The sequence below is a fragment of the Falco punctatus genome (genome assembly GCF_963210335.1).
Source record: "Falco punctatus genome assembly, chromosome: 11".
Lineage (NCBI taxonomy): Eukaryota > Metazoa > Chordata > Aves > Falconiformes > Falconidae > Falco > Falco punctatus.
Genome location: NC_137591.1, coordinates 14089706 through 14117259, shown reverse-complemented (window position 1 = coordinate 14117259; position 27554 = coordinate 14089706). Strand labels below are relative to the sequence as shown.

Below are 27554 nucleotides of genomic sequence, written 5' to 3'. Positions count from 1 at the left end.
GGAGTTGTTGGGAAGGGAATTTTTGAGAATTTTTAGTTTTCTGGGAACTGGGAAGTTTAGGTATTAGCTACAAAACAGAATTCACAAGTTCCGTTCTCTCTTCTATGCCAGGAAGCCCACCTCTACCTTAGGCTGGGGGACAAATAATACTTTACCTACAATTTTTCCTGTGAGAAAACTAGTAGAAGCTGCCAGTCAGATGCTTGCTGGTAGGAGCAGCCAACAAAGGACTTCTGGGTATTCGGATAATCTCCTGTTGTTCTCATTCCTTTGTGCTAACTGCTGCCTGTCCAACCCTCCTCCTCTACCCTTAGCTTCATGCCAGACCTATTTTCTCCTCTGCTTTGCCTCTTCCACTTCTCTCTCATAAAAGCTTTCTTTTCAAGATTGCTTTCTATTTAGCTTATCCTTTCCTAATTCTTAGCTGATTTTTTTTAGCTATTACCATAACAATAAATACCTTCCTTTTTGTTTCAGTATTAGCAGATCCACAAGATTGTACGAGGACTAGGCCAGTCACAGCCTTCTTGCAGCACTTCTTGCTCAGCTACACTGCAGCTTCTTCCCATACAAACAGAAGCTCCTATTTAGTTGTCAGATTAACAGAGAGAAGTTTGGTGCAGTTTTAAGGAACTTTTGTAACTAGGATTGAATGGTTTCTTTCATTATTTATTTATAATTCAATTATAAATTGATTATTGTGATAGCTAGTAAATATCCTGGGAAATTTCCCATGCTCTTCAGAACCCAGGTCTTAGAGGATTCATTAAATTTGTGCAATTACCTTGTCAGATTCCTTTGCTAAATAGTTGCCCTTTCACTGATGAAGATCTCACATTCAAACTTTAGTGATCAACTTGGATGTGTCTAAGCCAAGAGGCAAAAGAGCAAAAAACCAAATAGATGTGCTTATCCTTAATGACTCTTAAATGTGGTACACACAAGCTCCACTAGAAAACATATGCCAGAAAGAATACAGTGATGACAGTTAATGGCAAACTACTAAATAATTCATGCAATATTGTACAGATAACATGCAGGAAGAATAGAGGATTAATTAATTACATCAAAAGAATCTCTTAGCACAAGCCTTATATCAGACACACACATTTGCAGAAATACAGGCAAGTTTTTGAGACTGCATGTTGGACAAATTTTGCTTTACTTACATCCAGAGACTAAAGTACTTACATTTTAGACTACAGAAAATGAGAAATTATTTAATCTTGTAGTAAAAAACTCACCTAATTCAATATCTCTTATCCCCATGTACGTTTCAAGAAGCTCATCCACTTTTTTAATTGCTTTTTCTTCAACTTCAGTTGGCTTTGTTGAAAAAGGGAGAAAAAAAGCAGAATTACAACTATATCCACACACATTTCAAAATAACGAGCAATTTGCCACTGATTGTCCTTACTCCTTTCTGGACCACCTGGACTTACAAACCTACAAGTAAAACACATTATGCCACACTGTCTCCCTTATCACAAACCTGAGCCTATCTCCTAACATCAAGCTACACAGCTCACATCCAAACTAAACAGGTGCTTTACATCTCCTGATGGCAGATCTTCATCAAATCCTCATCAGCTTTAGAGGAAACCAGTATAAATAACATTCCTTTTTCCAAACCCTAATCCAGGTTTTAGACACATTCATGTCAATGTATGTTATTAGCCTCTCCTCACAACAACCCTTACACCAGTCAGTGCACTTAGTCAGTGCACTTTGCAGTGTGAGAAACAAACCCAGCTCTTCAACTATCCTCCCCTTCTTTTTTCTCCTTCCCTCTTTTCAACACTTCATGGTCTAATCTACCTTAAAGTCATCCATGTAACCCATGACATCTAAACATAGGCTCTCTCTTTCCAGATTCCTCAGCCCCATCCTATCCCTGCTAGCCTTCAACTTTAATGTAAGCATGTCTCCATACAGAAGGCAGTCATCGTCATAAGTCCTGCAAACTTTGTAACATCCACATTTTTCCTTCCTACTTTACATTATCAGCTTTGGGGAAGAATAAATCAGCTGCTAGATGATTAAACTATTGAAGGGCCCTAAAATAACCATACCATTTCCTCCACAGTAGCAGGGCCTTTGGTTCTCAGCCGAAGTGTTTCTCTCCCTCTGGAGATTTTAGCCCCTGGCAGACTTCCAGCTTTGGACCTTGGTTCCAGCTTTTCTGAAAACAAAACAAGCAACAACAACAACTACATGGGTAATGGTTTTTAACTAAAAAAGGGTAGATTTGGATTAGGTATTAGGAAGAAATTCTTTACTGTGAGAATGGTGAGGCACTAACTAGCACAGTTGCCCAGAGAAGCTGTGGCTGCCCCATCCCTGGCAGTGCTCAAGGCCAGGCTGGATGGGGCTTGGAGCAACCTGGTCTGATGTAAGGTGTCCCTGCCCAGGGCAGGGGGCTTGGAACTACATGATCTTTAAGGTCCCTTCCAACCCAAACTATTCTATAAAAAGTCTTACAAAAAGAAAAAAGTACCAAACAAAAGTAAGTATATAGTAGGTTAGAATACGACATATCTGCTGTAGTTCTTACATTACTTTCATTTTTTATTCTAATCAAGATCTGAACATATGTAAAATTTTAATTATAAATTAACTGTATTCTAAGCATAGTTTCACTGACAATTTCTTGTCTTCAGACTTTGATAATCTGCTTGACTGCGCCGAAGCTAGGACTTCCATTGACCGATACATCTATGCAGGCCTACTGCACTCAACTTCATATATGCACTTTGTATAATCTTAGTTCCCTATTCCACAGAAAAGTAAAAGTATTTATTACTAATATTAAATAATGGATGAAGTCACCAGTAAAATGCTGATTTACCCCCATCTTTAGAGGCAGGCTGTGTAGCAGCTTTAGCATTGCAACATTTCCATCTTTCACTGATGCAATGGTACAAACACTACAGCTGAACAACTCATGATGAGCCACACTGCACTAACAATTTGATTACTAGCAGTCACATAGGTGAAATGTCCACAAAAAGATCTTCAGGAGTTTATCTGCAGATAAGATCCCCTCTCAGTCTTCTCTTCTGCAGGCTAAACAGGCCCAGCTCTCTCAGCCTTTCCTCAGAAGGGAGATGCTGCAGTCCTCTAGTCATCTTCATAGCCCTCCACTGGACCCTCTCCAGCAGTTCCCTGTCTCTCTCAAACTGGGGAGCCCAGAACTGGGCACAGAAGAAGGGCAGACCAGAAGGAGAGGACAGCCTCCCTCGACCTGCTGGCCACACTCCTCCTGATGCACCCCAGGGTCCCACTGGCTGCCTTGGCCACCAGGACACACTGCTGGCCCATGGGCAACTTGCTGTCCACCAGCACTCCCAGGGCCTTCTCCGCAGAGCTGCCCCCCAGCAGGTCAGCCCCAGCAAGTACTGGTGCGTGGGGCTGTTCCTCCCTGGTGCAGGACCTTACACTTGCCTTTGTTGAACCTCATGAGGTTCCTCTCCACCCAGCTCTCCAGCCTGTCCAGGTCTTGCTGAAGGGCAGCACAGCCTCTGGTGTATCAGCCACTCCTCCCAGTTTGGTATCGTCAGCAATCCTGCTGAGGGTACTCTCTGTGCCTTCATCCAAGTCATTGATGGAAAAGTTGAGCAGGACCGGACCCAGCACTGACCCCTGGGAACACCGCTCGCTGCGGGCCTGCGGCGAGACTGCGCCATTGATCACAGCCCTCTGAGCTCTGCCATCCAGCCAGTTCTCAATCCACATCACTGCCCACTCATCTAACCCACGCTGTCTGAGCTTGCCCATGAGGATGTTGTGTGAGACAGTGTCAAAAGCCTCTTTAAAATCAAGGTAGACAACATCCACTGCTCTCCCCTCATCTACCCAGGCAGTTGTTCCATCACAGATGGCTATCAGTTGGTCAGGCATGATTTCCTCTTGATGAATCCATGTTGACTACTCCTGATAACCTTATTTTCCTCCACATGCTTAGAGATGTCCTCCAGGATGAGCTGTTCCATCACCTTTCCAGGGATGGAGGTGAGGCAGAGTGGCCTCTAGTTTCCTGGGTGGAGAATGGCTTAGCAATAACATCTACCAGCTCCCTCAGCACTCGGGCGTGCATCCCATCAGGGCCCATGGATTTGTGGATGTCAGGTTTGCTTAAGTGATCTCTAATGTGATCCTCCTTGACCAGGGGAAAGCTGTCCTTTCTCCAGACTTCCTCTCTTGCCTCTGGGGTCTGGGAAACCTGAGGGGTGGCCTTGGCAGTGAAGACTGAAGTACAGAATGCATACAGTAACTCCACCTTCTCCGTGTTCTTCATCACCAGGGCACCCACCTCATTCAGGAGAAGGCCCACACTTTCCCTAGTCATCCTTTTCCTGCTGATGTACTTGAAGCCCTTTTTGTTGTCCTTGACATCCCCCACCAATTTAAATCCAAACAGACTTTAGCCTTCCCCATCACCTCCCTGCATATTCTGACCACATTCCTATATTCCTGTCCCTTTTCCCACAACCTGTAAACATCCTTCTTCTATCTGAGTTTTGCCAGAAGCTTCTTGCTCATCCATGCAGCTCTCCTGCCCCATTTGCTTGACTTCTTACTCATAGGGATGCACCTGTCTTGAGCTTGGAGGAAGTGATGCTTGAAGGTCAGCCAGCTCTCTTGGAGCCTGCTGCCTTCTAGAGCTCAAATCCATGGGATTCCTCCAAGTAGGTCCCTGAAGAGACCAGAGTTAGCTCTCCTGAAGTCCAGGGTTGCAATCCTATTTACTGCTTATTTCTGCTAGACTTGTTTCAAAAATTCATTCCTGACAAAACATACAACTTTTTCTGGTTCTGTCACCATTAGCACCTTCAATCTCCTGATCTGGCCTAACCTTTATTTGCAATACTTCAGACCAAATCTCCCTGGCCATCACATAAACTATTTTTCATATTCACATAATTTAAATGTAGAGTTTGTGTTATGCTGCCTTTACTTTGTTTCTATTTTTTCACCAGTTCACAGAGGGCCAGCTTGTGACTTGTAAGGACCAATCTTAATAAGACAAGTCTTCAATTCTGTGCTACAAGCCTTGCCTAGAGTAGCTGAAGCAGCCGTATGCACATGGCAGAAAGAGATCCAACCAGCAAATTATCCTTATTTCACATTCAGCTGAGAGGAAATAAAATAAAAGTTAGTAATTGCACGCAGTCTTGTCTCTTATTTCTATACCCTTACAAATTTGTGTTGAAACCAACAGGAATTCAGCACCTACTTGTCCAGCAGGATCTGGATCTTGTTTGTCATTTCCTCTGGGGCTACTCTCAGCATGCTGCAGCTTAAACACTACCTTGAATAAAACCGTGTTTGAAGCCCAACTGTACCGAAGGCTAGAGGTGGGATCTTCTAACCTATTAGGCACTGCAACTTGTGAATTAATTTATGTAGGTTAAAAAATAATGTGCATCTTCCAAAAATCTGTCCAAAAAGCTCTGATTGCCTCTTAATTCAGTGTCAGATAAAAGATATTGCTGTGGAATTAGCAGGTTCCATTCTCCACATCACAGGCAGACTAAAAGGTATCTTAAATCACCTGACTAAAGTAATTACTATTAAACAATGGCTGAAGTCAATCAAATGCTGATTTACCCTGGTCTTTACAAACAATGTAATGCATTTTGCACTGAATACAAATTACAGACCCATATTAAACAGGTATTGCAGTATTACCAGTTGCAATACTATACATATGTAATACTACTTTAGTGTAATGTATAACATACACATTTACTTAACTGGAGTATCAACTTATATCCAAATGCCTTAGAGATTAACTCATAATCCTCATTCTTCACAGAAGCACCAAAAGCAAAAAGAAATCTTCACATTTCTCTCATTTTCAATTTCTGCTGCTATTCTGACACCAAGTGTCAAGATTGGTGTATGACAGCAGTTGTAAACTACTAACAGGTAAAAAAAGATTTGAAAAATAAAAATTTCAAACTTCTGCTGCTGTGATGAAGATGGTGATTTTGAACTTGCTGTCAGTGCAGGTATGCACAAGGAAGGACTCATATACACTTACAATTTAGCAGTATTTTGAAGTTTTTATTACAGAAAAATGCTACATAGTTAGGAGGGCAGGGATATAAAGAAATCAAGAATAAAACTCAGTCTCTGTTTTGACTCTCTGAACTAAACCTACTTTTTTGTTGTTGTTTACCACATTGATAAAATTAATATGCATAAGGATTAGCAGTAGGTATGCATTCCTCTTATATAAGTATCACTTTGTCAGAGCATGCAAGCGGTAGGTAGAGACAGAGCTTTGCCATACTGCTTTCTTCCATTTCTGAGTACCTGTTGTATGATTAGAAATCCACAAAAAAGTTGAGGAGAGGGAGAGCAGGCAGGCATGCAGCAAAACAGGTGCTCTAGGGAATCCCAGACAGTGTTTTCTGCAGCATCCTTCTGCATTAGAGAGTGCAGTCCCCAGTAAAGGGTACAGAAATAGAAAAATCTCACACACAGGTGAACAGGGATTACGTATCAATACAGAAAGAGGAGAGGTTCGAGGATCAGCATGTTGGTGAAGTGATCCATGCTTTAAAACTATATATGAAACAATTCCTCTGCTGCTTTTGCATCACCATGTAGTGGCAAAAGAACTGGGCAACAGACTTAGGCTGAGCCAAGATGACTGCTAGAGAAAGCAAGATGGAAGAAAATCCATCATTAAATTTCCCCACTTCAAAGAAAAAAACAAAGGTACTTTCTTGCAGCAGTTCTATTACCTTGGGTGGACACCTGGCTGCAATCTGAAAAAAACCCCTTACAATGCAAGGCTGAATTTCAATATCTACTGAACAAGGTGGACAGTCAGGTCACTCACCAAATGCTTTCATAGGCTCTATCAACTGCAGCTTAAACATCTGACCTTTCTCCAGATCTTTTAGCATTTTGGCAACTTCATAATGCCGACAATCTGACACATTTTTTCCATTTATAGTTTCTATGTGATCTCCCACGCAGATAGTTTTCATTTGGTCCATAAGGCTACCTTCTTTGATTCGCTGTTGATTAAAAGAAAAGAGAGAGAGGGGGAGAGAAAGAGACAGAATTAGAAACACTTCTTTAAAAGGTGAAGAGGTGACACCACAGAGTTTCAAGAATGACAGTTAACAACATTAATGCCACTGAGCTTATTATACCAGCATCATGCTTTGTCTGCAAGATTTTCGTAAAACATACTTTGGAAACCATTATTTTTTAAATAAAGTGTTTTAATAAGCATTTAATATAAAATCAAACAAAGAAAAAAAAGAATGCAATCACACTTTAGAAATTAAGGCTTCTGAATAGGCTAATGTTTCTGTGCCTTAAAACTGAACCTAAACATGTCAGTAATGTTACTGTTTAATTGAGTTTTGGGGGTTTATTTTGATAGCTAGACAAGCATAGGAACAGAATTTTTCTCAAGTATGGTCTAGGCCCATTAAAAAAAAAAAGTGTGTGATACACTAAAAAAATAACTAATATAAAGGGCTAGTCTTATATAAGACCTATTTATGGTGATAAAACTTCTACCATTTTCCTCATCAAGCTATATAGCTGCATATTAAAGTATTTCCTCTGAAATAACAATAAAGAATAAGAAATTCCTCTAAATGTCATCTCATGGAATACAAATGCAAATGGTCTAAAGGTCATAAAATGTAACAGAAATTAGTATTTATAGTTTCTGTGAAGTGGAATGTAAAAAGCAAGGAAAAAAAATATCTTTAAAAGACCTCTATGTTTTAGCAAGTCAATTAAAGGACACTTAACATTTCAGTGATTCTGTTTATTGTTGTTATATGCTGTCATATTTGTTTATCATGCACCTAAGTCATGCAAGCCATTATACTATGGCTATTTAATAGAAAAGCTATGACATAGTAGAGTATCTTGTATTTTGTAGAGATACTAGTTCAATTCTAATAGTTTCCTACTTTTTAATAAAGATTGATGTTGTTCAGACTAACTTTGAGTGAGATACCAGTGAGGCAAGGGAGATAAACATATTTCCACCTACTACCATGACACCTAGCCTAGCTGTATAACTATCTCAGAAACCTGCTTCTAGTTTCTGTGCGCATGTCTGAGCCCACATATGTGCCTCCATCTGAGAGTCAGTGGGAAGTGTGATAGTGCTCAGTGTCCTATAACATACTGCAATAATTTTTAGCTTCAGGCTGAGTTTAACTCTTTCTAGCACCTTTTTCTTTAACCTAGACTAAAACCAAAAAGAAACCTCATGGTGAATGAAGGGGGGGGGGGGGGGAGGGTATCATAAACACACCAGAAACCAGGTCCCAAATGCACTTCTGTTACCAGGGACCAGGATTCAAAAGCATGCTTACTAGACTTCAATTAACATTTAGTCTATGTCTTGAATTAATTTTCTCCTTCACTGGGATCCTAACACCAAAACTCTTTAAGCAATATTCACTGGCTATGTTACTTGTGTCACACCAAACTTCTTTTTTTCATATGACTCAGTTTTTATCATCACTCCAAATTAACTGACCAGAGACAGTCAAACTACATTGTCACAGTGATTAAGATGAAATTGATGTGCCTGTATTTCAAGTGCTCTACAGTCCCTTTAGAACCTAGGATCTTGTATTTCCTATGCAATGCCTAAAATTAATTGCACCACCCATTTTATAATGTCTCCTTATGCACCAGTCAGTCATGCTTCAAGTTCTACTGTTATTCTTTGAACAATTCTTTGAAACAGTGAATTTAATTCCATAATGTATCTTCTCAGCTGGCTATGTACCCAGAAAACAAATTCATTACAGCAGAATGATACAAAGTTTTGTTCTTAGTAAGGCAAAACAACATTAGCTTTCATAGAAAAAGAACCTGCAGTTCGGAACATCAGGTTTAAAAACTGGCCAGGCTGTATATCAAACTTAGAAACTGCCCTGTAATTCAAAATACAATAAAATTACAACAGCCCATAACAGCCCATACAATAAAATTACAACAGCTTTCAACAACCCACAGATAGGTAAATTTAATATTAAATTATAATTAATGATAGAACATAGTAACAATTTCTCAAGGAAAGTAAATATAAAACCAAAACGGAATCTATCAAACTTTAAAGTCTCCACGTATCTTCCTAGACAACCAAGTATAAAAAAGATACAGCTTTTACTTTTGCATATGTATTTTCTATGCTGTTTTCAAAACTCCATCAGCTAAGTATGCACGAGCTACAAAGCAAGGTCCTAGAAACTCCTTTAAATTGATGCATCCCCCTGAAGACCGCACCATTTTCAGAATAATGCTGATTATTAGACTAGTACAAGGACAATGATGTATTCGTTCAGACAAGTTTTATACAATTACATTTTGTGATTTTGGAAATTGCAGCTTGTCTTGCTAATGTGGTGAGGGTTTTCCAGCCTGCCCCAATTATGCAGTAGTCTACGTGATGGCTGTTCTCTCTCTCTGTATTACCAACCAAGCACAGAGAGAGTAACGCTCTGTACAGTGCTGCACACGTTAACTTTAATCACTGAAGCACTGCTTTCAATGCCTTCTTTTAAAATGCCGCATAAGCAGCAGTGTGACAATGTCACAGGCTGCATGGATGCTGCCACTAGAAAGAAATTCAGAGTTCTGTGTCTATAAACACAAAAACAAGGCTATGACTTTACCAAAATGCTTACTGAAACCTCTGCCTCATCTCGACTTTCTCAAGTGCGATCTCAATCATGTTTTTCTACAACAAAGACAAGCAAAGCTGTTTCTGAACCACATCTTATTTTATATCCATGGTAGCTAAGGAATGAATAAAGAATACAGCCTCTCTATACAAGAAGCTCTGTTTGCAATAGCAATGAGGATAGCGACTGGGACAGCAGTAATTGAACATAATTGCCAATGCCTCACTAATAATGGATAATTGGAGTAGATTAGAGCAAAGCATCTAAAAAAAGGCAGAAAATGTGTTTAAGGTTCCTAATACGTAGTCTAGCAAGAAGGATAGCATCATTTCCTCAGCCTCTACTTGTCTCAAAACACAGTATCTGGAGGTCAAATAGAAGATGAGGAGGAAAGCAGTTATGATTAATATATTGTACATGTTACTGCCCATAGTTGCTACTCAAGTTAATTGTGGTTAATTGTGTTAATCCATATCCTTAGCACCTCTTAATTCACCCTATCTATCTTCTACAGCAACAATATTGGAAAGCTGAAAAATCACTGCACTTGCACCTATTCTTATACAGCACAAAGGTTTCTGCCCTGTGAACAGTCATGAAGACTGAAAGAACATGATCTCATCATCACATGAGTGACTCAAGTTCTATAAGCACCTAATCAATGACATCAGAAATTCACTTGAAAAAATGCAGGGGGCAGATATAAGCAGTATCTAACACCTACCACCTCAGGGTAGGTCAGAAAATACAATGTTCACATTGTAAAGCTGATAGGCATTACAGAAGCAATGAATCTATGAACTACTTTTGAATGACATGCAGTACAGAAATAGCTGAACTAATTTTGAATGAGGTATCTAAAGAAAAGCAACTGTATTTTTTACTTACCATATATATAAGATAATAAAATATTGTATAGTTCTAAAGGATCATTAAACCAATAATTAACCTGTTATAGTAACAGAAGCTTCTATAGAACAAAGTATTTCACTGGTATTTCACTGGTAATTAAATTTACCTTTATAAATGCACAGCCAGTTCCATTGTCTGTAATGGTCAGCCCAAGCACGTCATCAGTTTTAATAACTTCTACTTCTTTTCGCTGTCCTTTTACATGGGCAAATATGAAATCTTCGAGGCCAATTTGTGCACCTAAGAGTTTGTCCATATCAGCTTTGTGAGTGTTCAAGGTGCAAAACATGATCTGTGCAGGAGGAAAGCAAACTCATTAAGTTTAACAGTGTATTAGGTTTGGTGAACTTCATAGGACGATAAAAGGAGAGCATAGTTCTGGCCTCTCTGACAGATCCATAGGTGAAATGATGATAACTCTCCTTCTCCAGCTGCCCCGGGAGAGGTGACAGTCTCTATCCACGCACATAACATGAAGCATCAACAGCTCAAACTCTGCAGATAAGAGCTGACAGAGAGCAAGGTAGAGAGACACATCTGTGTGAGCAGCCTCTCACGGCCTGCCTCAGCACACCAACTCTGACACAGGCATCCTGAGCTAGAACAGCTTGTTCCAGAGGTTAAAGCAAGCAAACTGAAGAGGCACCACCGCCTTTTGTTTCATCGTGCACCCACCTCAAATTCCACAGGATTCAAACATCACTAGAAACTGCTTCAAAACATAACTGCTTGAAAGCGGTTTCGGGCCCGGGGCGGGGGAAGAGTTTATCAAAACAGAAGCATCATGAGACAGCATGAAATGTTTTACATTGCTCCATGTGTTCCCCCACTAGCTCAGAGCACACTGCCTCCGATGGGTTTGCTTAGTTTCCCAGCCCCCCTCCAGCACGAGTAGGGGTCATCTCTGTTCCAGCTTAGTAGAAGCAAGGCTTAAGAGAAAGGCCAAATTAATTCTTTACAAATCAGCCTCTCTGAGGGATTTCCCTTCAGCACTGGGTGTTAGGCACTCCTTTTTCTCCCTACATTTTTGCTAGTGGTGCTCTAACAGGGAGGTTTATCGTCCCGGCCATAGGCAGGACCAGCTGCACTGCCCGGGGACAGAGACGATGCTTTTGCCCACCATGGTGCTGCACAGGTGAATGTGGTTGGTCCGGGCAGGCTTTGGCCTTTCTGTTCTTTGAGTATAGGCTGTATTGAACAGCCTAGCCAAAAGAGAAAAAAAATAAACCCAACACTCCCCCTCACACCTGGAGTAACCACACCAGCCCGACTCCTGGCCAAGCTGCCGCTGGAGGGGAGCGAGGGCTGAGGCTGAGGCAGGCCCCGCACCGCCTCCCGGGCAGCAGCCAAGACAGACAAAGTCAAAGCTCCATGAGAAACTTGGAGAATCCCTAAAATCTACTTCACTGAGGCAAAGAGCACCCCTAAAGACCATCTTTCATTTGCAGCTGGAAGCAGGGAAGGAGGAGGCTTGCCACCCCATGTTGCCCTCCAGCACAGGTGGCAAAGCACCACGCCAGGGCTCTGCTGCCAGCAGCACGCCCGGGGCTCTGACAGGGCAAGGACAGAAGCAGATACTTTTCTACCCCCTGACTACACCTGCTGGGTATTATTTTCCTTCAGAGCACACCTCAGACCCCCTCACAGCCCACTGCCCACACCAGCTCCCAACTGGGTAGCGGAAAAAGCAGTGCCAACAAGTACCCCAGGAGCCAGCCCAGCCTCCAAGAGAAGCAGCAGCAGGATCCTGCTGTGCCCTTCAGCCTTGCTGTGGTGGCAGCCCCCGGGAGCAGCGGGCCGGCCAACTGCCCCACAGCACAGGCACAGACCCCTGCCCGCGGCCCGCCGAACCCTCTGGTGCTTCACCACGGCTGGAGGGTCTCCTGCCTTCGCCACACTTCCCAGAGCGACAGGGTTTCCTGCAGCAGAACCTTTCAAAAACACCTTTTCTTTCCTTCTGGCATCACTGGATGACAGCAGAAAAACTGAAACGAAAGGAACCAACCTACTCATATCTATTCCAGGTCAAATGAGGGGTGAATACTTTTCCTAACGTATTTCACAGAGGGTATTTAAGTTTCTGAAGCTATCTAGAACTTAAGATTCTTTAACTATGGGAGTTTTGGTTTTAAAAAACCTGAAAGTTTAGTAGCAGGATGGCATTTATTGAAGAGGGAGTCTTGTTTAGTTGTTTTTTTTAAAAACAAAAAAAAACCCAAACAGAAAACTAAACAGCCCTACTGCAAAGGCCAATTGCTTATCTCCTATAATCCATCAAACACCCACTGCAACCTAACACCCACTTCAACAATGAGAGTCGTAACAGCACACCCTTAACAGACATCAGTTTTATTCTCTCAGGTAATGCAAAGGTTTTCAGTTAACCAATACTCAAGCTGTAACACCACCTAGAGAAATTCAGCTGGTTTTAAGTAGAAAATTAGATTTTATTACACAAATGATCAACGTCTCTAATCATCAACATTTTTTAACCAAGATGGTTCAATCCAAACAGACTACATACAGTTCACGCACACATTTTCACTCTCTCAGGCTAGTAACTTAGCCAGTTTACAACTGCAGCTCAGTTCTTGTTCCCACAATGAACGACAAGCACTATGTCTTTACATTTTAGACATTAGCATCCTTCATCTGACCTTGTCAAACAGACAATCATCTAGTGACTACTGTCACACCTTTGAATAGATAAAATTGGCAACAGAACAGAAATGTGATATTTAGAAACTCGATCTAGAGCTTCTCTTTTTAGACCTTCGTCTGGATGGCATTCCTACTACAGCCTATAAGTCTGTAGAATTTTCTGTGAGTCAGTTCTGTGCTAACCACAAGGCTGAGAGCATCAGCCAGTCAAAAATAAAACTTAAATCATTCTTTATCCTCTTTAGTGAACAACTGCTTTTTCTCAGAACAGTTATATGCAGACTAATGTACTAAAGATGTATCTACTCAGGATAATATACCATTACACCATCTATCAGGTACAGTACAGCTCTATTGTACATGACTGAAACCTAAGAATTCAAAAATTATATTTTTTTGTAGATTTTATGTAAATTTAATATAGGTACCTCACAACGACTTATATACTTAAAAAACAGCTACTCTAGTCCACCTTCCACTCACTCAGAGTTCGGTATATCTTTGATAGAAATTTTCTTACTCAGAAATCAAGCAAGAAAAAATTCAATGTGCAATCTTCATTGTTGTCTTTTCTCTCTCTTCTTACCCTCAACCTTCATATGCATTTGATCTTTAACTCAGCATACCATTGTTGCGACACTTCATGCCAACTTTAGCAAGATATTATAAATCATAACTGTTACATCAGTCACGAAGTATCTAGGATACCTCCCTTCACTGAGAGATTTATCTTGTGCGGCACACATAACAAGGAAATTCCATTCAGCTGGCAGGGACTGGGGGCTTATGCATAACCTTATAAAATAGATGTTTTCAGATAAGATTACTAAGAGATTATTCCCTGCCTCAGTATTTTCAAGAGAGACTACATTAGCTAATAAAAACAGAGTTACACTGGGTGTTCTATAAAGAAAACTGTATGAGCTAAGATAAAAAGGGTTACACTATGTGTTATATAAAGTATACTGCAACACTACATTGCATAACCTATATACTAATTACATTCTCAACTTCCATATTAAGCCTACACCTTGAGAAGAACTCAAAAATAAAGTTGACTGATAGATGACATACTCAGAAGCTATTAAAAGTGCTTTTAAAATCAGTAGATCTCAGATAACTTTACAGAGGAGATCATAATCATTTTCTCTCTCTAAGAGGTAGGGAAACGAGAGTTCTACTTCTGAGCAAGACATAACACCCACTGACATATTTCCCTATATATGTACTGATCATTACACCAGGAAATCATCAACACATTTTCTAGGCACCTCCCTTTATTCTCCCTGGGGAAAACGTCGTAGCCTTGACTAGCTGCAGCAACAGGAAGAGTAATCATGTCCTCCAAGTTCTAGTAGAGCTTTTGATACTCTATCAGGTATGCAAGTTTGCCTCCCCAAATACATTCAAAGTACTATAAAATAAGCATTCAGTTTTGGTTTTTGTTTTGTTTTTTAACCCAGAGCACACGAGAACTACAGTGTAAGTTCTTCCATACAGTTTAAAAGTATTTGGTCATTAACACAGCAAACATCACACCTAGGGGAACAGCAAGCAAACAATTGTTGCCATAGGGTTGGAAGGAGGTGGCTTGTTGGGAGTGTTGACTTTGTTCATTTGAAGTCTTCAATCTGTAGGCAAGATTGTGAACAATTTGTGTCAGCAGATAAGCATATAATCTTAAGACTTCGAACAATTTGGTGAAGGTGATAAGGATTTCACAAGCTGACCCTTTTCTCTAACCTCCTAAAATATGCTTCCGATTTTTTCCTGTTATAAGGTCACTTTTACTCAGAAGCCTAAGTTTCAGCAGTGGCTTATTTTTCAGTATTCTTTCATAAAAGTCCAAACTGAACAGGCTTACATCAAATATGTTTACGAAAGCCTAATGTGGCACAGCCTCACAGTATACTTAACTGTTTAGCAGAGGCAAGGCCCACGGAACAACAGCCCAGGCAAGCTCAGCAGCTGAATTCTTATTTACTGAAGAGATGGAGGGAGCTGCATTTTACCTGGCCTTGGTGCTATCAGTAAGGTCTCCCTTTTCCTGTATTCCCCTTAATGAAGTTAAATTCCTTTTGCTGTGAAAGAAACCCCAACCTCCATGGGCTTTTTGCAGACACACCCTCTGAGCACGCAACTTACCTCACCAGCCCCACCATACTTCACCTTCTAAATCAAATAAAATAATCAAAAGTGCAAATTATGGGTAAACAAACCAAAAGTCCATATAGCTTCTGTTGTTTACTGTTCCATTCTCATCTGATCAAGAAATAGCCCTGCTACAGTCGGACTTTAATATCCACATTCCCAGTGCCCGATTAGCTACTTTGAATACTTTAAAGCCCTACCATGTGCTCTCACAGGAGCACACCACCACCAAATGCTTTAACAGACTCACATTGTCCTTTGGTCAGTGCTCATTTGTTCATCATATAGGCTGTACATAGCACTTTCACCCTTATGAGGAACCTAACATTCCCTGCTACATCTCCCAACAGTCACAGAGGAATCGCAAACGTAAATGGCCAAGACCATACAGAAACACTTTTTCCAACTTCATCCTCTATAGAAAAAAATGGGGCAGATATTTGTATTATTTATCCAACTAGAAACATACACATAACTGTGGATGGGTTGTTGTTAAGTATTGCATATATTTATATGGGGTTTTAGTTCTGTTGAAACCCTGTTGAAAAAATCAAGTTAAAAGTCAAGAACAATGCAATCTACCTCAAAAAGCAAGTACTTGTACTAATAATATAGGCAACCCATTGCTAGAAGCCATCTTCACTCCTCTTCCCTGTGGAAAGAACATCCTAGAACAGGAAAACAAGAAATGCTGGTCATGGTAAAAGTCAGAGAGGTAGGCAGAAATGCAGGCTGGAAGTCAGGTTCAAAAGGGATAACTGAGATACATATTCACTGAGGAAGATGGATGAAGAATAGAAGACCTAGCTACAGAAGGATGAGTACAGGAAAAGCCTCAGAAAGCTGCTGTTACAGCTCACTCCTTTGTAGATGCCCGGCAAACATCATAGGAGTGAAGGAGTGTCCCCTTTGAAGCTATACCTGTCTTGTTGTGTCCCAGTCCTACCCCTACTCATGATCCAGGTCTGTACAGAAGTTTTTGTCAGTGTCTGTCCAACAAATACTGTGTTTTATACAAGCTTCTCTTTATCACTATTAGCAGTAAATCACAGATCCTGGTCAGGATTCTCCAGCAGAAGCTAAACTCAGCTGGTCCCGCAAGATACCATACAAAAAGGAAATGAGGTGCTGGAACCATGAGGAGTCAAAAGGAGAAGTGACAGATCACAAGTACAGCTCATCCTGAACTGCACTAAAACACCCCAGTAGGAACTTACCCAGCAATCCATACCCTTGCCTACGCTGCAGTAACCTCACATATCATACTAAACACATTCACTACTGCAACAGTTATCCAAATGCTCTGTACACTGAGCTCTTCCCCTCACACCCCCCCATTTTCCACCCCAGTCACTACGGTGCAGAGATCTCTGTGGTGATAGCACCTGTTTCCGAAGGCATTCAGGTATCACGCTGCCTGTAGGCTTCAGCATCGCTGGGTCACACAGAAACTTTCCTAGACAGGTAACAGCCACAAATGGCATCTGAGCACCTCAGTGTCTTTCAGTTTGATGAGGTTCAGGTTCCGGCATTATTCTTTACACCAGACTGTCTGTCCAACAGCAGCTTTAATTAACAGAAAATACCATTTAAATTGTCCAGTCTTTCCTTACTTCCAGCAAGCTCACCAGTTCCTAATAAATTCACATTCATGGCACCCCTTGCTATTCTCTGATCCATCCTTTTTTATCTTGTGCATCTAAAATTTTGTTGTAAGAGTCTCTCGTCTTGGTTCTTCACTTTGCTATACCACTTTTACACCAGGAAATATTTCTGAGCACTACTTTCATTTCATACAACTTGGTTTCTTAAAGCAAATGGAATTTCTTGAGCAAAAGATTCTAAGTTCAGTGCCTCCAGCATTTTTACCAATAATGTCCGTTAAACAAAAAAATGGCCTCAAAACTAAGTATGAATGGCACGGTAGAGAAAGAGAAAAGAAGAAGCTCATCTAGTGTAGCACAAGGCTGGCAATAGATGGCCATGAAACATGCAGTGCTTCCTCCAAAACCTTTGGGGGTGTCAGGTTATACAACTAGCAGGAGAAATGGGGGAGCACCATTCATTCAAAACTGCATTTCCCGATGAACACTGTTCTTTCTCAAGTCAGTAGAGCCAAAAGATCAGTAACAAAAGTTCAACAGTGAAAGGAAGAAAACTAAAATAGAGAATCATCTGGCAATTACGGGAACTTGAGAGTAAAAGATACAACTGGAGACGGAACAGAACAAAAGGGGAACAGCAGCTCAGCACGGAAAGAAAACAGAGAAGCAGAAGGTCAGAAAGTAGCTGGAAAGGTCTAGGACATAGGTGCGCTGGCTGGCAACGGCACTGGTACTTAATTACTTAATGCAACAGCGACTGGTTAGACCGTACTCACTGCTCCTGCCACTCTTCTTTTACAATTTACTGTGTGAAATGCTGCTAGGTCAGGCCACAGCAGACTCTGGGAACAAAGTCTGTAGTAGCCTCTGCTGCTTTAAAAGAGCCAGCTACAAATAAGGAAATAAGTCAAGCCGCATGGCTACAGGCAAGCACAGCGACATGGGCAGGCACAGCGACATGTCGGTGCTTCTCGGTGTCAACTTGCCACTCAGAGGTTAAGGTTCACAGAACCAGTAGGAAGAACTCGATATGGCCACTACCTTTTAACCAGGGGAAAACAATGCATTTACAAACACAAACGAATCATTATCCAAACAAACTTTCAAACTTGGCTCAGAAGAAAAGATCAAAGAGGCAGCACAGTTTAAAAAAAAAAAAAATATCCTGTTAACAGATTTATATAACCTAACTTAAAAGAGTAGGCCTTTTAAAAGTAATCAGCTAGCAAAGCGGAAAACTTCCGAAACACCACACGTTCAGTTGGAGGTTTTTAAGATGCAGTCAAGATTTAAAGCATTTACATGTGCCATCCCCTTCATTCTGCGTATTTACCCTCACGGACACACTGATTTATTTATTTATGGACCCATTTAATAGGTTATTTATTTATGGAGCCGTTTATTTATGGACCCATTTATTTGTTTATTTATTTAACCGGAACGAATCGCTACAGTCAGTAATCCCTGCACTGGAAATGTACCAGGGGCCGGCCCCAACGCCCAGAGCCGCGCTGAGCGGCGGCCGGCACCAGGTCACCGGGCCCTGGGGACATTCCGCGCCAGGGCACCGGCGTCCTCCCGTGCAGCACTTCAACGCGACCCCGCCGCGCCGCTCCCCGCACGGCGCCCCCCGCACGGCAGGCGGCACCTCTCGCCCCGAAAGGCGGGAACCCCCGCGGCCCGGCCCGGCCCTACCTCGGCGGGGTCGATGCGGAAGGCGGCGCCGATCTTGGCGTAGAGCTCGCGGGCGCTGCCGAAGCCCTCCACGCGGCCCGTGGGGCTGCCGTGCGCCAGCTGCGTGTGGAACTGCAGCCGCGCCGGGGCCGCCGCCGCGGGGACCGGGACCGGGACCGGGGCCGCCCCCTCGCTCTCCACCAGCTTGTGGGTCTCCTTGGGCCTCTCCTTTTTCTTGCTCCTCAGCCCCAGCGGCATCTTCCGCGCCTGCAACGGGCTCCTGCCGCCGCCGCCCGCCCGCGCTGGACTCTGCCCCCGGCGCCGCCCCGGCCCCGCTCGGCCATGCCGCCAGGTGAGGCCCGAGCCCGCCGGCCGCCCCGCCCCGCCCCGGCTGCGCCGAGCCCCGGCCGCCCGCCCCGCAGCCTCCCCGAGCCTGCGGGAGGCGCCGGGTCCGGCAGGGCCCGGGCGCGCCGCGCCGCGCCGCCCCCCGGCCCGCTCCCTGCTCCTCTGCCCGGGAGGGGACGGGCGCTCTGCCCCGCCGTGCCCACAGCCCCGCAGCCTGGGCCGCCGCGGGGCCGGGCACCGAGGCCCCCTGCCGCTGCCCGCCGTAGCAGCCGTAACTCCAGCAAGGGAGCGCGGAGCCGGGCCAGGAGCTACTCACAGCCACCGGTAACCCCTCCCGCCCGCGGGTCCGGGCCGGCAGCGTCCGGGGGCTCCTCTCGATGGCAGCCAGGGACACCTGGAGCTGGGCCCGCCGGGGGCCGGGGCCCGCCGCTCGCTGCCTGTTGCGAGGGCATCGCTGCCGCTTTCTCCGTAACTGTGCGTTAGAGACGGTGTGTAGCGTTGAGTGTGCTCACCTCACCTGAAGGTCTCCCAACATCATACGCAAATCTGGACTGTAAAAAGTTTACCATCTTTCCACTCGCTGGTTCAGGAATTTCTACTAATAACAAAGTACCGAATGTTATTCAGAATAGGTTTATATTCAGGATATAGAAGAAAACACTAAGTATACAAGGACTTCAGCCAACTCTTGCTTATTTACCACAATCATACTTCGTGTACCTATAAACCTCTAACGATTCATAAAGAAATAGCTGTATAAGCAAAGTTTCAGAGGCTTCCTATTGAACTGGACAACAGCTTCAAGATACTGAGATGTAACATAGAGATACTTGAAAAGTATTTTCCAACATTTAGTAGATTTAACATGTTCCTTTCTCCATCATGGAATAGAGAAATGTATTCTACAGAACGAGTTAGATATTCATGTGTTGTAAGAGACATACATCATCTGTGCTCCTGTGGAACTACACTCACCTGAGCGCAAGTTGCTCCATTTCCACTGGTGTTCTGAATCCACTCAAGGTGTGAAGAGCGGAAATTTCACAAGGCAACACCCAGCACTCCTAAAGGAATTTTCTCTAAAGCTGCAAAGAAGCAGCATTGCCTTACTGCATCTTCTGACTCAGAATAAAAAAGACAAATCACTGGGGAGGGGGGAAGGGACAAAAAAAGGGGGGGGGGGGGGGGCAATTCTGGCACACAGGAGTCAGACTAGGTAGGCACAGAAAAGTGAATTAGTAGGAGCCAGCCTGGAGTCAAAAGTTCTTAGCATAGCAAATCAGAAAGTTCGCAGAACATCTCAGAAAAGACATGTAACTTTTAAACTGCTCATGTTGTGGGGAAAAAAAAAGTTTGAAGCCAGCCAGATTTCAGTCATTCCAGATGGCTTGTGGTAGATTTAACTGAACACTCAAAAATACTTCACTTTTATCCAATTCTAATCGAAGACAATTCAATTCAAGATTGTTATGAATTTTCTAGTCATTTCCACCAATTAAAAGAAACCCACAGAACAAACTTGCCATCATACTTTAATAGGTGACTTTTCAGTCTAGTTTAAAACCAGGAAGCTTACCATTTCTCTGAACTTGGAGAACTCTGTGTATTTTTTTCCCCGTTACTGCAATGCAATTCAGACAAGATGTTGGCATAAATTGGATGAGATTGCAGTGAGATGAAAGAGATGGATTAAATAACAGTGCCAAACTGTTCACATTCGTTCTGATATTTAGGGGGGCTTGCTGTTTTGCAATTTTAAATGGGCAGTTTCTTTTAAGACGTGCCCTTTCCATTTACTAAAATGTATTACAAAGGAATTGGTGACATTCACAAGTATTTATGTCCTGTCTCTACCAATCTTGATCTCCACCAGCTCATTCCTTATCTTCTGAAAAGATAATTAAATCAATGAATTTAAAAAATTCATTTTTTTATGAAGTGAATGTGAAATGAAATGAAATATGCAAAAGTGAATACTGTTTGCAGTCATTATTTAATTATTGATGTTAATAATTTAATGTAAATTAAAACAGCCAAGTTTCTATACAGTGACATACAGAGGTTGTGCAGATTTATTTTAAAAACTCATGGATGTTGACAGCCCTAATTTAAGTATTCATTGCAAATCTTTCTTCAGTGAAAGTGTTAATGTTTCCACATTTCATATGGGGAGATGGAAAAAGACAGCTGAAGTTGTGCAAGAACTACACTGACCCTACTTACAGCTTCAAGCAGCAGCAGCAGCTTTTAAGTACTGAAAGAAGAGACCAACAGAGCTGACCAAATAAACTGAAGATCATATTGTACTGTTTAATACAAACAGTATGAAGCATATATATGCTATCATAATTTATACAGTGTAACAGGTGACATTGTTGTCATTTAAATCTGAGGAAGGTAACGTTGCACATATGCTAAATTAGTCTCAAAAGGCAAACCTAGAACAGCATCTACATGAAATTGGCACAGCAAGAAACTGCAAAGAAGCATTCAACACTCACTTTCACCTGTCCATTATTGCTACACGTGCTTATTTTTTGCTAAGCTGCAAATTCTATTTATTAATATTGCTCTGATCATGTATTAGCGGTTTCAACCACTTGGATTTAATCAGCATAACAGTGTTGACTGAGTGATCTGTAGAGCTAGAAATGAGTCAGACTGCTGAGAACCTTAAAGAATAAAAGCCTGTAATGGGTACAAGGCATTTTCTCCATTTACAACCAGTCCTGGTCTCAGGCTTCCTTGAACATGTATCCACACTAGGGAAATATCTGGCAACATTAACTAACGCACATCAAAACTAGGTCATGAATTCAAACAAGCCTCGAGCAATTCAGGATAGCTGGGATCCAAAAGTTACTTAGATTTCACTTCTTGTAAATTATATTGTTGGAGAGTTAACCATTTAAATAGAAGTTAATAATCCATTATTAGCCTTAGCTTTAGAAGAAAAAATAAGCTATTTACTAAGAGAAAAAAAAAGGAAAAATGGGTTTCAGTTCTTTTATTCTATATCTCACACTGCAGTTTATTACATTTTTCAGTTTCTCAGCTACAGTACTTAAGATGCCAGAATTGTGGCATGCAACAGGCATAAAGTTTGTGGATAAAGTATATGGAATAGAACAGTGATGTTACTGGATATGAAATGCACAGTGTTATACTGAAAACTGTCAGTACATAAAGTTGTTTCACTACACATAAAATCTCTCTATATATTGATATCTACCTATATGTGACTTAGGCAGTTCTTACCTGCAGCATATTATATCTTTCTGGTTATCCATGTTCCAAACAAAGCAACTGCTTAAAAGAATTACTAGTATGGCAAGAGAACAAAGAGTTTCTTGTAAGGTATTTTAGGACCTTATCTTGTTTAGTCTAATTAAAATAAGACCGAGAAGAAACATACCTGGTGTTTGTAAGTATCTGTGATAGCAGTAAGTGGATATAAACTATCTAAATAAAAGAATATTGATAAAAATAAAACTGAAATCTCCTACTCATAAGTAATGTTCACAACTATTTTTAAACCATCAGAGGATACTGCAAAACAAGGCTTTTCACTAAGATTTTATTTCCTCCTCAATTTTAAGACAGGAGTTCAAATAGGACTGCCTGTGAGAGGAGGGGACCAAACTCCATTACCAAAACTATATGATCTTAGTCCATATTACATTAAGTATTGATGTTTTCCATGTGTCAAAGGCAAAATACGAACTAGCAAAACCATCCTCTGAAAGTTTGTGCAGCAGCAATGAACTCAGTTCGCACACCAACTTCAGTTTTGGAATTGTGACTTGATAGGGAGCACAAGGGGATCCTAGGGATTTTTATCCTGCTTCCTACTACTTTAAAAATCAGTTTGTTGGTATATGAGGAAAATAAAAATATGTGGTTTTCCTGGATTGCTCTCAGAAGTGTTTTTAGGTCCTTACTACACTTAGCCATAGCTTTTGTGGCAAGGTCTGCTTCTCGTTGAACCCAGTTTATCCACCTTTCTTTGGATACAAATACAAGCAGTTGAGACATTTCTGCGGAGCATGCCATAAAGTACTAATCAGAGAAGTGCTATATGGTATTTCAGGAACTGGCTGGGTAGGGATTTTGTTTTTTTAATTATGTAAGGCAACAGGAATGTGAAGATGATAATTTGTCCTTGATACAGCAATCAGGCATGACTAACAAGATTGTCAAAGCTCCTCCCTTGGGTAACCAGTAATTCCAGGGGAACAAAACGAGCAACAGGACAGTTATACCTTCTAGATCTAAGGGGAGGAACAGCAGACATCTACTTTCACTTTTTAAATAATAGAACAATTAACTGGAGGAGTCTGAAGGAAACAACTCATGCTACCTGATAGTCTGTTGCTGAGCATTTTGACAAATGAAGAGCTGAGATTCTGTACTTGCTGAAATTGGTACTGCCATCTGCCCACTTTGCATGCCAAACAGTAAGTGACTATATGAATACCCTGGTTCTATGGGATTTGTTCAGTAAGCAATGTAGTAAAAACTATTAATGTCAGCTGCAAAGGAGGACTAGCATTTACTGACTGGAAAATTGTCTCTTAATGATATTTACAGTAATACGTCCACATATTCTTTAGCTCTAGCATATGAATTCAAGCACATAGAATTTCACCCTGAGTCATAGCAAATTTCACTGGTGGAGTAAAATCTATTCTACCCCCAAAGTATGTTACCAGCAAGTCAGACTAGCACATAAAATGCACACACCAGAAAGGAATAGAGGGCATTTAGTTTGTCAGTTGTCTAGTCACCTCAAGGCTTTTCTTAGAAGCTTCATCAACTATCTGTCAGCATGAGAGCTGCCATACCCACTATGACTTGGAGCTCTCTAAGTGGATCCCTATGGGATTGATGCTGTTGAAGTCAAGGGAAATGACTCTGGATCTGGCAGGGAGTGCTTTTCATATGCAAGACTGACCAGATCTTCACAAACATACTTCTGTTCTCCACAATCATCTGAGTTTACTGTCTTTCCCTTCCATTGATAGTACAGATGGCATTCAGTCACACACATCATTCTCTCAAACCCCTGTCTATGAAGCACTTGCTTCTGGATAGTTCTGTCAGCCAGACATACAGGTCACCATCAAGTATGCAAGTGCCTAAAGCAGTGAAATAACACAGTTTGGCATGACAGGATAAGAGACATGATTAACCAGCCTTGCACTATTTAAAATCAGTCAGTTGTCCATGAACAGAGTAAAGCCCTTACAAAGGCTACAGACTTCACTCCTTTAGCTCAGTAGCACCCCAGATACACAGCTCCTAGAACCACATTTGAAGACCGCGTCATCACATTAGTGAGGCCAAATCGTCCAAGACTGGCAAAAGCATCTTAAGGGCTTAAGGGTTTGGGGGTTTTCTAGGGTTAAATATTTTGAGAGACTCAAGGGTTATAAGGTAAGAATAATAATAATAAAAAAAAGATGTATGTCTAGGATCATACAGCTTTAACTAAAGGCCAAGGAAGAACCACTATTATTTTCCTCTCTCAACAAAAACTAAATGCCAGCCAGTTGCACCCAGTATGTCTCAAAAAAAAAAACCAAACAAACACCAAAAAACCCACCACAAAGCATGACTCATTAATAGGGAAAGTTTAGTTCATGCAAGCATAGGGCTAGCAGCACTTACTAAGAAGTAGAACTGATTCTTGGCCAAATACAACTCCCTTTCCAGAATGTTGATTTATTTTGGAATGGGCCCTCCAAAAAAAAAAATAAATCCAGAACTCATAGCAGATTATCCAAACAGGACAATGGTCTTCTCCAGTCTCTCAGCAAAACTATGCAAAGTCAAGAATTTCATGGTGTACTGATGCCTGTGTACAGTTCAACCAGGGTCTTTAAAACTAAGCCAGCTACAGACATGACCTTCACCTACGCTTTAGCTCTGCATCAGTCCAATGGACATCTCCTCTTGCTTGGATTTTTGAGAATCAGACATGGATACCGTTTTGAGTGTTTACTAAAAATACTAGGACTAGCACATCTGAGAATTAGAACACCGGTAATCTCATTTGACTGATCATCATAATACTTATTGCTCATCTTCAGCACTGTTCGTGGGGTTTGGACCAAAGGTCATATTGAAAACAGGGATGAATACTAGAAGAGGACTTACAAAAGAAGACGAGCTCTCACCTCATGAAAGGCACACGGAAGTGAGAACACACAAAGTTACAAGATGAAGGTGGTAAGAACAACAGTGGAGACCCAACCACAGTCCGAAAGTCTGTTACTTCCGTAACAAAGTAAACAGGTCGGGACTCAAAACCAATCCAAATCTGCATCATCTGTTCAAGACACCACAAAAAGGCTTCAACAAGTTTTCACCATTGATAATACAAAAGAGTGGAAGAGTAAAATACTAATATCCTCATGACATCAGAAAGCCTGCTCTAGAGCAATCACAGAGCAATACTGCATGGCAGAATGGAGAAATGGTTGTAATGTAGCATGCCCTACTCTTGCAACAGCTTGACGTTGGGGAGATTAAAAAAGGTTCTTTAGAAGTAGAGGTTTTCATAGACTTGTTGAATGAACTCCTCCGAAGTAACCAAATGACTTCTACTTTCTATGGCACCTAAGCAAGCTTCAGGAAATCAAAATATCCTTCTTGCCCCAACTTACAAATGTCCATGTTATTTCCATGTATTTCAGCAGTTAAGAGATACACTAGGTGACTGTATTTGACTCCTTCTCCCAAGTAGCCTTTATTAAATAATCAAGTGTTTTTTAAAACATAGCTTTTAAGCACATTTTTTGATTAGAAAAGTATTAATTTTTGAGAATCCTGGATTAGATAGATATTAATGTTCCCTCTCTTATTTTGAAGTAATTCCACATGCTATTTTCTGAAACATATGCTTTGTTACTTCTCCGTAAGAAAAGAAATACAAGCATTTCATACCAGTCCTATAATTCTGTATTTTGAGCATGAAAACAGTTGGAAAAATTTAGTTTGCTATACATATATATCTCTAAATACACAAGATACTGCAATTCCTCAATTTAACACTACTCCTCTTACCCGAGGATGGTTACAAAAAATAATTCTAGTTGCTGTAACTTTTTTTTTTTTACAAGTTGGACTATAGTTACAAGATCCTGAATTACAAAATGCTCAATTCCATTAGCTTTTCAACTGACAAACAGGTATTTTAGGATGATATGCTTTTAAAGTTGTGTAGCTTACAGCATCTGCCATCATAACAAAAGATAAAAGAAAGTTAAAAACCAACTTTTTACTTTTTACTTAAAAACCATATAAGAAATGCAATACGGAACATACTGAAATGGGAATTTTTTGAACAAATATATAGTGTTAACAATAAGCGTAAAGCACTAAGCAGCAAATTTTTCCCTTTGTGATACTGCTCCAATAATTGTTTAGTTCCTTGTAGATTCAGGACTACAGCTAACTGACACTGTATGAAGAGATCTGAAGTTGAAAAATTGACTTGAACAGTATCTCCCAGAAGTTCTATTCCTTTGAGTAACAGAAATGGGATTATTCTTGTGCTCATTAAAAAGTTACTGTAAATTAAATTCCACTTCCACATGACTTACTCTCCAGCAGAAAATCGCATACATGAAGATAACACTGCTATTTCTTAAGCCACCTAGCAGAGCAGGTAACTACTACATTTCCACAGGCAAAAGGCTGACAGCAAATCTTACATATTTTCTTATGAAGAAAAAAAAAAAAAAAACAAAAAACAAAAGAAAACTTTGAAAGTGTTGTTAAAGCACTGTATTGCGGTTTTAAACTCAAGTAATAAAGCACACCTGCAAGGTATTTCTTTCAATAAAATCATGCTGCAATCAAGGGAACCAGCCCTATTACTGTGTTATAAAACTATAGACTATTACAGAAGGCTCTCCATTTCCCTATGCACCTTCTAACTCTAAAGACAAGTAACTCATATTTCTATTCAAACAAGACTCAAGCATATGAAAGCTTATTGGCAACCCCTATTCCACCTTGTATCTTAAGCAAACTTTCCTTTAGCTAGGACCTGGGCTTTTCCTTCTTCACGGGAGTAAAGCTCAGCCTTTGAAAATAATGAATACTTGAGATCAGCATGATCTTTAAATACCTGCACTAGCCAAATGCTTTTACAGTGTTCTTTGTGCATCTTTCTACGCAAATACAGACCTGTTCCCTAGGGATTCAAGCTGTCATATCAATACCACCCATCTTTGGGCTACGCCTCATTTGCAGAGCACAGCCCATATCTCTGTCTAGTGAAAAGTGCTAAATCCAAGTTCACAGAATCATTCAGGTTGGAAGGAACATCTTGGGATCATGTAGTCCAACATCCCTGCTCAAGCATGGTCAGCTACAGCAGGTTGCCCAGGACCGTGCCCAGTCAGGTTCTGTGTATCTCTAGGGATGGTGACTCCTCAGCCTCTCAGGGCAACCTGTTCCAGTGTCTGACGACCCTCACAGTAAAAAGGTGTTTCCTTATGTTCAGATGGAATCC

At 41.3% G+C, this 27554-nt stretch overlaps 1 protein-coding gene across 1 annotated transcript in view; it reads right to left on the bottom strand.

Moving 5' to 3' along the window:
• GIPC2 (GIPC PDZ domain containing family member 2) overlaps window positions 1-27546 on the bottom strand; it is a 36134-nt gene extending 8588 nt beyond the window's left edge. The window contains exons 1-5 of the mRNA XM_080406938.1: window positions 18707-27546; window positions 10702-10887; window positions 6854-7034; window positions 2073-2182; window positions 1245-1326 (exon numbers count right to left, since the gene is read on the bottom strand). Of these exons, the coding sequence (XP_080263064.1) occupies window positions 1245-1326; window positions 2073-2182; window positions 6854-7034; window positions 10702-10887; window positions 18707-18943 (796 nt within the window). The 5' untranslated portion in view covers window positions 18944-27546. The remainder of the gene's footprint in view (window positions 1-1244; window positions 1327-2072; window positions 2183-6853; window positions 7035-10701; window positions 10888-18706) is intronic.
• Between the last annotated feature and the right edge of the window lie 8 nt (window positions 27547-27554).